Source organism: Amphiura filiformis, chromosome 9 (genome assembly GCF_039555335.1).
Source record: "Amphiura filiformis chromosome 9, Afil_fr2py, whole genome shotgun sequence".
Taxonomy (NCBI): Eukaryota; Metazoa; Echinodermata; class Ophiuroidea; order Amphilepidida; family Amphiuridae; genus Amphiura; species Amphiura filiformis.
The window spans coordinates 15,541,256-15,554,239 of NC_092636.1; the positions used below are offsets into that span (position 1 = coordinate 15,541,256).

The 12,984-nt window shown below is 39.0% G+C and overlaps 1 protein-coding gene across 1 annotated transcript in view; it reads right to left on the reverse strand.

The window, feature by feature from the left end:
• LOC140160677 (nonsense-mediated mRNA decay factor SMG8-like) overlaps positions 1-11,706 on the reverse strand; it is a 45,786-nt gene extending 34,080 nt beyond the window's left edge. Inside the window, 3 exon segments of the mRNA XM_072183961.1 lie at positions 194-238; positions 2,269-2,395; positions 11,652-11,706. Of these exon segments, the coding sequence (XP_072040062.1) occupies positions 194-238; positions 2,269-2,395; positions 11,652-11,695 (216 nt within the window). The 5' untranslated portion in view covers positions 11,696-11,706.
• Between the last annotated feature and the right edge of the window lie 1,278 nt (positions 11,707-12,984).

Consider the following 12,984-nt stretch of genomic DNA (forward strand, 5'->3'; position numbering starts at 1 on the left):
ACATGGCACTTTTATCCTACAAACATCAATTTGCGAGTAGACCCAAGATATTGTCACGCCGATGCACACATCATTACTGTCCATTTCATAATTGGCGTGACGTCAAATGACGACATCTTAGATCTACCCCCAAAGGCTTATGGGATTTATGGAAAAGGTCAATTAAATTACATCAAATACGAAATGTACATACCTTGGTATGGTCAGCTTGATTTGTTTGTACCCCATTAGCAGCATCCTATGATAAAAATAGAAATGGCAGGTAATAGGGGTCAGTGTTGAGGTCCACCCAGAATTCAATATATTTTTAATTTCTATTTGAACTTAAAATATCTACATTTGAAAAATTGTACATTTTGTCCCGAAACAAGCCAAAACATAGAGCTATATAATTATTAAAATAAAAAAGGTGAAAAGAGTGTATTTCCCTCAAGAAATACCACATGACACTGCAGAATATATATACTTGGCATCTAGACTGCATTTAATCTGCATTAATTAGCATTTAAATGGAAAAGTTCAACAGAGAGTTCAACCAGGGAACGTTTATGAATTAGGAAAAGGCGACTGAAATTACATCACAATTCAAGATGATGTATCTTAGGCCCAGACAATAAGTGTTATATTGCAGGAGGGTTAGAGTTCATAGGGGAATGATTAGGTCACTAAGGTACTCTCTCTAAGGCCTAAAAAAATAGTTTGATTGGCGTAACCCGACCGACCCTAAAAATAGGCCCGACCCTAGACTTTTTTTCTTATTGTTTTGCAAAAAATGAATCAAAAAATCAAAAAAGATTAAAATTTAAGATTTTCAGCTTAAAATGTGTGTAAAAAAAAAAAAAAAAATATAGCGACCCACCTACCCTATTTTTTTTCCATGTTACGCCAATCAAACAATTTTTTTAGGCCTAATATTATTTACCTGGTGGCTAATACAGGTAGGTAGGTAAAAATTTCAATTTGTTAAATTTTTGCTCAATTACTAAATCGTCGGCAGAGTAGACCATGTGTTATAATTATAAAATGGCCGAATAATGTATCTTATGTCACCCTTGTTTGTGCCCACTGACCTCACATTGATTATATCATGTGACACGATCAGGTCCATGGTGCCATTTTTGACAATTGAGTTACCATAATTATTACCTTATACAAACATTAGGCTAGTAGTAGTATTATATGTGATAAGATCAAGCAAAATCAGTCGGAACTCGCAAATATAGATTTTGAGATACATGTATAGCCAAACAAAGGAAACATTTCCTTTTGTTTTGGAAACACTTTGATTGTTCATATCTTTGGAACAGGTTATTCAATTTCAATAGGGTTTTCTGTAAAATGTGAGCAGCTTTGTAAATGCTTTTTTCTATCCGATAAGAAGCTCAAAATTTTATATTTCTGAGTTCAGACTGATTTTGATTGATCGCATCACATTATACTGAAAACACTAAAGGTCTAGCATACTGATTCTAAAGTAATGAAGTTTTGTGATGTCTATTTTCTTATGTATTTTATGGGTTTTTAACACCATAGTTTTACCTTTATCTCAATTTCAAATTTGCTGCCTTTGGCCTCCATGGACCAGATCGTGTCACATGCACTTTCACCCTCCTGGTTCAACCGAAGGGTGCTTGCTAGGGAAGGGTGCTTATTACATGTATACATGCACAAGTATAATCAGTTGCAGTAAACCTTTGACGAGCACATATTTTAAGCATACATCGTGTATTTGCTGCGTTGGATGCACTTGATTGAGGCGATCTGCTGTTGCCGAGTGAAAATTTATGAATGAACTGTGTGCCGTACGCGTTGTTAGCTCCGAATTTGCAACATCATGGTAGTCACGCTCGTCAAAGGTTTACTGCAAAATATTATAGTTTAAGGGGGTACTACACCCCTCGATAAATTTGTGCCTATTTTTGCGTTTTTCTCAAAAACTAATAACACAGTGGTAACAAAAGTTATGTATATTATAGGGGCAAGGAATCCAATTACTACACTGAAATTTCAGTGACCCAAGACAAGTGGTTTGTTATTTATGATAAGAAATAAGGTACAGCTAGCATGTACCTCGTTTCCTATCATACATGTATACTAAACCGCTTGTCTTGAGTCACTGAAATTTCAGTGTAGTAATTGGATTCCTTGCCCCAATAATATACATAATTTTGATAACCAGTGTGTTATTATTTTTTGAGAAAACTGCAAAAATAGTCACAAATTTACCACAGGGGTGTAGTACCCCTTAATACAGTAGTATGTACATACCTGAAACAGTGTTCTTCCAATGACATTATTAAGTGGTAATATCTTTGCCTTGTTGCCATCACTCACTCCAAATATGCCTACCACACATACATCATTATCTAAACACTGGAGGGTATCTGTTAAAACACTGTAGAAATTATTTAAACATTATTGATAGTGATACAATTGACAAGCTACAATCCAGGAAAAAAAGGTTGGCACACTTTGCCTGTATTTTGGTATATCTCTGCCCCCGCTCCCCCAATTCAATGTTGGACCAAGCCATGTTGTCAACAGGTCCGTGAGACCCTCCAACATTGAAAGATGTGAAAGATGGGGAGTGGGGAAGGGTGAGATATAGGGGGGAGTCTGTACTTCACATATATTACATGCATGTTTCACTTGCCTCTCCAATTTTAATTGGGCACACATTTCCATTGTTTAGTGCAAATGTGGTGCCAACTATTTTTTTTTCCTGGATTGTAGCCTACAACAGAAATTTCTTCTTTAAAAGTAAAATTTTTCACTGGAAGTCAAATATCACTGCATGTGGCAGATTTTTCTATTTTATTTTTTATTATAACAATTTAACACTAAGTGATATCAGGGATATCAATATGGGTGATTCCACGGTTAATTAAATTACGCTTTTTTACGCCCTTTGTTCATCAGAGTAATGTAGTCTTTTTTAGCCTTGCTGAACATGTCATTTTTTTGTGGTAACCAAGCCAACATTCTTTGAGGCTTTGACGTAATGGTAATATTGAAAGATTGTTCTCTACTCTTTAATGCTTAAAAGCATGAAGCTGATGAGAAAAAGGACATGCCAAAAATAGGCATTTAATTTCAATTCATGGAATCGCCCATATCATTGGATAATGGATTTATTGATTAAATATTATTGATTTATCAATGGTACTTAACTTTAATACCAGTTCTCTTTCATTGATTTACCCAAAGGTTGTTTCGTGAAAAATGACTATGAGTATGACAGATACAGCAGTGTCACCACCATGATCCAACAACTACAATGGGGAACACTAGCTAGAAGAGGAAACATCACTCGTCTAGCCATATTCCAGAAAGCGCTAGTACAGGGTTACCTTTCCATATCAGTGCAAACACTACTGCGCCCGGTACAGCGCTCCACCACACAGTGTATTTTACCCATACGAAAAATCATTCCGTACGGACCGTACCGTGCATGCACAGATCACAGACAGTGACGCAATCAACCAATCAGCAGTTGGAAAATCGTTAACCCAATGACGCCATCGCTGCATTTTCATTGATAAAATTCAGAATCGTTCAAAAACACAAGTTTTTAATTGCAAATATTTAATTTTTGTAATTATGAATGTCACTGTCTATCTCAAATTAACATCGTGTATTATCGTAGCGTTGAATGCGCTGAAGCTTGTGAGGCGGATCCGTTGCAAATTTGGCGGATCTTTTGTTTTTGGTGACATTAAAAATCCATCTTTCGCATGGCCGCTGTGTGTGTGTGTGTGTGTGGGAACGGGGTTCAGCTATGCACGCGCTGCATGCATAAACACTAGTACTGCTGACTGCGTGTACCAATCGTAATCGTAGCAGGGTGTAAAATATACAACAAAGTCAATGTTTAATCTCAAATACGTTATTGGGTAAATATAAGCATTTGAATAATTTAACAATAATTTGAATCTGAAAAATAAATGAACATGAATGTTAATGAGTGATTTTACAACATATTTGACTGTTGGATAAATTATATGGGTGCTGCAGCTTTGGAGCTAAGGCAATATGGCGCATTACTTTGAAGTTGGTAATGGGTAAATTACACTGTGCACCAGGAGATATCATTCATTGAACTTCAACCAACAAAAGATTGCTATAAGTTTTCATTTATTCCAAGAACCATCATAGACTGGAACAATCTACAACAGAAATAATCAATATCCAAGAACCCAAAGCTTTCAAAAACCAGCTCAAAGATCACTTCACCATTTAAAGAAGAACTAGCGCACACCTAGGTATACAAAGAACGGCGGTATACTAGAGCATGGCAATAATTCTTCAGCGAATGTTGTCGGTTTTCACTCATTGTTCACAATGTGACATGCACAACAAATACAGCCCCCGAAATGGTCTACTTTTAGCGAGCCTTAACTCCGAAACAGTTTAGTCAAAGTTAATTAAAAATGCGATCCCCAACCCTTTGCTTACCTTTGGACGAATTTGCAGTAATCTCCGCTAGCTCCGTGTTGAAAAATGTCCGGTACTTGCCCGGTACAAACATAGAAATGGCCACACCGCTTCAGTCCTGGCAATGAATATTTCTTGCGTAAAACCAGTGGTTCCTACGTGGGCATCACGATGATAGTCTCCTACACAACCAGATTGTGTCGGCCTGACGTTCGTCGATCCTAATCGCTAAAGTGAGGACAGCGTGAGCTCTTACCTGCGTAAGAGTCTGTTCGACAAAGCGATTGTGAATAAGGATGATTGACAGCGCCAGATATTACGGAGCCATTATGCCCATATTAGGTGCATATATTACGGCATGGCAGCAGACAGGTTGCGCTGTCCACTGACCCTGACTGTTCGTCACGTAGACAGACCGTGACCTGGGTACATGTACAAAGCAGGGGATGCGACTGCGAGCCGCCATTTTGACACATGGTATCTACTCTTCAGAAAAATTACGTTTGTTGACGTTTTATATCAAACAATTTTCGATAACGGATTTCTACTAGGATTTCAATTTTTTATTAATGAAGGTACATGTAGTTTTGAGGAATAACACAGGATGTTTTGAGTTTTATTACAACTGGTGGTGTAGGAAGGTGAGTGAATTCGTGAATGAGGCCGGGGATTGAGGTTTTGTTGTTTCAACGATCCGATAGTAGGATACGAAACGTAGGCTAAAAATGTCTAATTACATCATTCATTCGCCATGTTGACATGAAAACATTAGCTGCTGCGAGGTCAGTGTCGTTGAATTCGTTACCTAAATTCCTTTCAGAATATTCTGATTTCACTTATTTATAATGTGTACGAATGTGCTCCATACAAACTCAAAAGTATGAATGCAAGGTGTTACTGCTGACAATAGAAACATTGTTGCAAAGTCATTAAAAACAGGTATGTACTACAGACGTTCTTTCCCTGAAACGTGATACAGGCTAGTAACGCAGTCTGGCGCACACCATACCCAATTCGTCTTTCCCCACTAGGGGTGTTGAGTCGTAACCAACTAGAACTAAGTCAGTAGATATATTCCATGATCAATGATCATGATGCTTTAAGCTCAAGTATTTGCCCTATTTAGATGCTGTACGAAACAGGCAAATATCTTGGAGCATATGTGCTGCCAAATTGGTAGCTTCATGACCTCCAAAAGATATCGGATATTTTTGATTCTCTGACAAAAGTGTATGTCGAACGTTGAACTTGTCATCATGTCAAATGCATGAATTTAATACAGCAACAGTGTGATGTATTACCGAATATTATATACCGCCCAAGACTACTTAGGACTGATTGACTGATTCGCCGTTCACCAGAAATAGTAAGTGCATAATATTTACGATATCTAACATTGGCGACGAGATAAAACCGTTTTAAAAGACTTTTGCGAAGGAATTTTGGTATTGGAAGGAAGCTTAAGTGTTATAGACAATAACAAACACCAGTGGAACTTTTGTGATCAAGGATAAGACAATTTTGAACCATTCGAAGTTTCATGGTAAGCTTACCTTTTGCATTTCTTGAGCAGACGACATTTTGCAACAGCGGCGGTAGTATTTGAACACTGACGAATTTTACGAACTTTACGGAATACGAGTGTAGTAGTATTTGAACACTGACGAATTTTACGAACTTTACGGAATACGATTGTAGTAGTATTTGAACACTGACGAATTTTACGAACTATACGGAATACGGCTACTTGTTTCTCTTGTCACGATGGCAAAACAAACACCTATTTTTCACGAGTTTGATGCACAAGACGGCGATGTGGAGTGTTACTTGGATCAATTACAACAATATTTCATTGCGATGGACATTGAAGACAATGATGAAAATGCAAATAAAAGAAGAGCAATCCTTCTCTCCAGTGTGGGTACAGATGTGTACCAAACTTTACGGGATCTGAGTTACCCGCAGCAACCAAGTGGTAAGACTTACAAGCAACTTACAGACATGATGAAAAATCATTACAGACCACAGAGGTTAGTTGTGGCTGAGAGATTTCGATTTCATTCGACCAAACAGGCAAGTGGTCAGTCAATCACTGATTATTCTACGCAGTTGAAGAAGATGGCAGCGTTTTGCGAATTTGTGGGGATCAGCTAGAACAAAATTTACTGAGACAGATTTATTTGTGGTTTGCAATCAGAGAATACACAACGGAAGCTACTATCCCGTAATTACACATTTAAAGAAGCGGTTGACATGGCTCTGGCGGAAGAGGCAGCACTGAAGGATGTACGAGATATGAGTGCCCGGGGACAGGGTGCAGTCAACAAAATTGGTAAGGGAAACCAATATCATAATAATAGATACAAGAAACGTGATCAACAACAGCAGACATGGCAGAGTAAACCAAACACGAGTGGTAACCGTCATGACCGTAAGCGCTGTGATAGATGTGGATTGAATAATCATACGAGAGATCAATGCAAATTCAAGACGTACACTTGCTACAATTGCAACGAAATGGGTCATTTGAAATCAGAATGTAAAGCTCCGAGAAGGAGGAAGCAACCAGCAAGTAATTATGTTGATGAAGATGAAGAACGTGACGATGATGAATATTATGGTACCTTAGGGGATTCTACTTTTATGATTGAAGGTGATGACGATGTGCGAGATGGAGATGGAATTAATTACTCCAAACCGGCAGTGATGGTTCAAGTTAACGTTCAAGGTATACCGTTGAATATGGAGGTAGATACTGGAGCATCATCATCAATGATAAGCTACAAGGTCTTTGAAAAACATTTCAAACATTTGCAATTGGGGCCAGTAGAACGTCCTTTACATGCATATTCTGGCACACCGTTGAATCTTGCAGGACAGATTGTAGTTGATGTTAAATATGATGGTCAGACAGCACAGTCGTTACCCCTCGTAGTCGTATATGCTGACAGATATGCACCCCCATTGTTTGGTAGAGATTGGTTGGCAGTCATCAAACTTGATTGGCCAAGTTTGTTTCCAGAAGCAGGACTATACAGCATCAGTCATTCATCAATGGACAAGTTGAAAGGAAAGTACAGTGAGATATTTCAGTCGGGTCTAGGCACGGTGAACGGAGTGAAGGCGACGCTTCACGTCAAGGAGAATGCAGTTCCTATTTTTCACAAGGCTCGCTCTGTACCTTTTGCACTACGTCCAGCTGTTGACAAAGAGTTACAACGAATGCAAGAGGCGAAGGCATTATTTTTCGGTAGATTTCAGCGAATGGGCTACACCACTAGTTTGTGTACCGAAGGCTGACGGAAATGTGCGATTGTGCGGAGACTACAAGGTTTCAGTCAACAAATCCATCCACACCGATGAATTTCCAATGCCAACACCTGAGGAGGTTTTCAGCAAGATGGCAGGAGGTCAGAAGTTCTCCAAGATTGATCTGAAGTGTGCATATCAGCAAATGTTATTGGATGACAAATCACAAGAACTTGTTACGATAAATACGCAGAGAGGCCTATTTCGCTACACACGATTACCGTTTGGAATTTCTTCAAGTCCAGCGATTTGGCAACGCTTCATTGAGCAAGTGCTTGCAGATCTGGATTACACCTGTGCCATAATGGATGATGTGCTAGTGTCTGGCAAAGACGACACAGAACATCTTCGCAACGTGGAAAAAGTGTTCCAGCGATTTCAGAAATACGGTCTGCGAGTCAAACCGGAGAAGTGTGTGTTCATGGGAGACAGAGTAGAGTACATGGGTAGGAGGATATCTGCGAAAGGCATTCAAGCGACTGATGAGAAGATCAAAGCCATCAAGGAGGCACCAGTACCGCAGAATATAACAGAGCTAAGATCGTTCTCTAGGCATGGTGAATTTCAAGCGCAGTTTGTTCCTCATCTATCGACTGTAGTTTATCCACTGAATGAGCTACTTGGCAACAAACCGTGGGAGTGGACAGAAGCTTGTACAACGGCATTCAACACAGTGAAAGAAACGCTCTTATCAGATAAGTTACTTGTACATTACGATACCAAGTTACCATTGGAACTAGCAGCAGATGCTTCACCATACGGTCTAGGTGCAGTAATTATGCATGTATTTGACGACGGTTCACGACGAACAATTGCTTATGCATCAAGGAGTCTCAACAAGCACGAGAAAGGTTATGCACAGCTGGATAAGGAAGCACTGGCAATGATGTTTGGATTGAAGCGGTTCCACAAGTATCTGTATGGAAGATTCTTCACAATCTTGACGGATCACAAGCCTTTGGAACGGATATTAGGACCGAAGAATGCCATACCAACGCTTGCTGCACAACGTCTACAGAGATGGGCAATCACTCTATCAGCATTCAACTATGATCTCAAGTTCATTCCATCTAAGCAGAATGCATTAGCCGATGCATTATCACGCCTACCTTTGCCTTTTGTGGATGAAGAGACCGACGCTATCTTCAAGGTGGAGGATAAGTTATTGGACAGTTTGTCCATCACTAGTAAGCTGATTAAACAGGCAACACAAACAGATCCAGTATTGTCTAGGGTATTGGAATTTACCAGAACCGGTTGGCCAGCAGAAGTTGAAGATTTACGATACAAACCATATTTCCACCAGCGGATACGAAGTTATCGGTCGAACAGGACTGTATTCTGTGGGGATTGAGGGTAATCGCTCCTGTGAAATATCAGAAAGATATCCTGGAGGAGTTACATGTTGCACACCCAGGAATGGTCAGAATGAAAGAAATGGCTCAGAATTACGTATGGTGGCCTAACATGGATCAGGAAATTGAACAAACGGTTCGACAATGTACAAGTTGTCAGCAAACGAAGAATAGACCAGCTCCGCCCCATTGACACCTTGGATGTGGCCCGGATCTCCATGGCAACGAGTGCATATTGACTATGCTGAGAAAGATGGTCGTCATTTCTTGGTTATCATAGACGCCTATTCAAAGTGGCCAGAAATCATCCTGATGAAAACAACACATCAGCAAGCTCAACGATTAAAGTGCTTAAAGATTTGTTCAGCAGATATGGATTTCCGCTACAAATAGTCAGTGACAATGGTCCACAGTTCAAGTGAGGAGTTTCAGCATTTTCTGAAAGTTCATGGTGTGAAGAGTGTTAGAGTAGCGCCATATCAGCCGTCAAGTAATGGTGCTGCAGAGCGTGAGCATGGTGCAGTCCTTCAAGAGGAGTCTAAGTTCATCTAAGGATAGTAACCAAAGTTTGCAACAAAGGCTAGATAACTTCTTGATGATCTACAGAGCGACAAAGCATGCAACCACTGGTAGCACACCAGCCAGTTTATTTCTGGGCAGAGAGATTCGCACACGTTTGTCATTAGTACGGCCCAATTTACAAGATGCAGTGACAAATAAGCAGAGTGCACAGAAATCAGCACATGACGTCAGTACCAAATACAGAGAGTTCTTCCCTGGAGATTCTGTTGTGGTCAAAGATCTTCGCAAAGAGGAAACTTGGTGGCCTGGTATCGTGGCAGAGCGTGCAGCGCCTAAGTCGTACATTGTGACGCTTTACGGATGGAAGAGTATGGAAACGACATGTAGATCACTTACAGCGTGGAGAGGTGATGCCATCACAACAGACTACTCAAAGCAATTTGCTACCAGCTACAGAGAGTGATTTGCCAATAACGCCATTTCAAGGATCAGCTCCAAGTGAATGGACTGTCAGAGAAACAAGTCCAAATCTTCCGTCCCCAAGTGAAAGCACTTGTGACAAGACACCGGTAGATGTAAATGTTCCAAGTCTAGCGATAGTATCTCGCGGAACTGTTCCGGAAGCAGCAGCTCAAAGAAATGCACGGTCAAGTCCATCATCGGTGCCACGTCGCTCGCAGAGGAATACACGGCCGCCGCGGAGACTAATCCAAGAGCTGTAACAATGTCACAGAAGAATTATGTATATACGTTTTAAAGTTCAACTGTTTGGAGTTATGCACGTTAAAAGTTCAACTGTTTGGAGTTATGCACGTTTTTTTCATGTTAAGACATTAAGAAGTTTTACGCAGTTGTATTCATCATTTTGGAAAGATAAGGAGGAAGGAGATGTGATGTATTACCGAATATTATATACCGCCCAAGACTACTTAGGACTGATTGACTGATTCGCCGTTCACCAGAAATAGTAAGTGCATAATATTTACGATATCTAACAAACAGTATGGTAAGTTCAAGGCCACGGGCTCGGATAGCGAGTCTAGCGACATGTGCACAATATTTTTGTGAGACCTGAGAGCACATCAGACACACCAAATTGGGAGGAAAAGCAGACCATCATTTGAAAATGTTGTCCTTTTGTATTGAAAATGATACACATTTTTGTCCCCAAAAGACCTAATTTTTAATTTAGTTCCAATAATTGGAACTCACAGCTCCGACCTTGAGTTCCAAGGAGCCATACATATTCACATGTACACAGTCATGGAGTGGACTTTTCACTGCTCATAAAAATCACTCAAATCATCTTTTTAAATATTTTTTTGGACTAAAGCTGATGCGTAGAATAAGTTGAGCAATCACAGATGACATACATCAGTGATCCAGGTTTCTAAAGTGAGTATTTTTAGATATATACTAATGCAAACTTGCCAAAATAAAACCCTGGAGGCACCTTACGGGATGAGTATAGTTCCCGACTTGAGAACAAGTCCTCAAACGTTCGAAATTTGTAGTTACTACAACTATAATTTTTTAGGTCATTTTTCTCTGTAAACAATGTCAGTGTATTAAAATTGGCTAACATTAAAATCATTATTCATTTATTGACTTGTTGACAATATAATTATAACTAGTCAAACTATGACAAGATGTAACTTTGTTGTGGAAATTACTTTCTAAAAACGGTTTTCAGTTTTGTCTTTCTTTAGTCCAGTGCTTTAATTTGATGGTTTAATATTGATGTTATATAATTGAGCTGTCTGTCAAGCTCCTCAGTACACATAGGAGAGTGACTAACTGAGCTCCTGCTATTTTCAGAAATGATGGCCTGCATTCACGTTTATAAAAAAAATACAGGCTGTTGAATTCAGAACCTTTTTGCTGTCAATGAAAATAAACTTGGCATTATTTTATGCGCAACAGCAATTTCATTATTTAAACGATTAGCTTCATTGAATAACCAGAGAAGATGCAATCATCTTCATACCTTGCATGTGACAGATTTCAATAATAATTTATTGGTAAGCTTACCTAAAATCGCAAGGCAGTCGAAAAACACCATTCACGTCCGCCATATCTACTTCTGCGGGCGCTTACCACTAAAAAAATCAGAAAATCATGAACGCCAGCGAGTATAACAAGAACTGTCTTAAAAAAAGACAACGCCACGCATGAAGATTGTGTTTTATTTTAAAGTTTTCCAGTCATAATTTATATAAAAAGACCACTAGTCATAATAGAAAAAGAAGTTCGCTAGTCATGATTTAAAAGAAAAGGACTGACTACATGGTCATAATAGAAAGGTTCACTAGTCATACAGAGAAAAAGATTCGGCATTAAGGGCATTTCGTGATCACAGCCTCATCCCCTACTTTTCTCAAAAAAGTTGAGATTTTTATACCACTGGAAACCTCTGGGTACATAATGTTTATGTACCAAATATTTCTTGCAAATTAATTTGTTTCGCAAATATCGTGAAATTTGATTTTCGTTCTGGTATACCAGAACGAAATTACAACAGTTGTCTATGGACCAGTGTAATACATATAATCATGCATAACTCGCAAACGCAAAATCACAATCAACTGAAATTTTTGGAACAAGCTTTTTTCGTGGATATCTAGGCCTACTGATCACGTAATACTCCTTTAAAGTGCATTGCGTATATCGTTCATCCATGATAGTAAGGAGGCCACATCGGTCTATCTGCTTCGTGCAACATTTTTAGACAAAGGTGCCAGCCGGGTTAGAATAGCTTCGAATTAACCATTACTATATTAACCCGGCTGGCATGTCTGAAAAGTGACGTGAGCTGAGATACTTGGATTGAAAATGCAGTTTTTGTGATTTTTTACCATTAAAAATGTTAATATCTTCACTTTTCAGAAATAACAGTCGGGTTAAACAGATAGGGAGACTCCAACGATTAATTCTAACCCTGATGGCCCCTCGGTCCAAAACTGTTACACAGGACCCTTTGAGCTCCTATATGTAGCCACAAAGTGGCCTCTCTACTACTAGTCATATAGTACAAAGCTTCGATGTAGTCATAATAATATTAAAATAAAATAAATGATACTAATAAATAAATAAAGCAGAGAAGAATGACTCGGAAGAGGGCAGATACAAGTGAATACGAAAACTGGTGACAGGAAAGTGTCAAAATTTATACACTCAGAACACTAGTCAATCGATGGCTATTGTTGTACAAGGCTCACTCAGTCATTTAAAAATGAGGCAATACAAACGATCGAATCATGCATTTGGTGTTGAAATGAGCACAATTTTGAGTTACACCTTAAAATTAATTTTCTCGGCTTTTCATTTTTTCAGTAAATTTCAGGAAAAAAACTATAATGCTTGA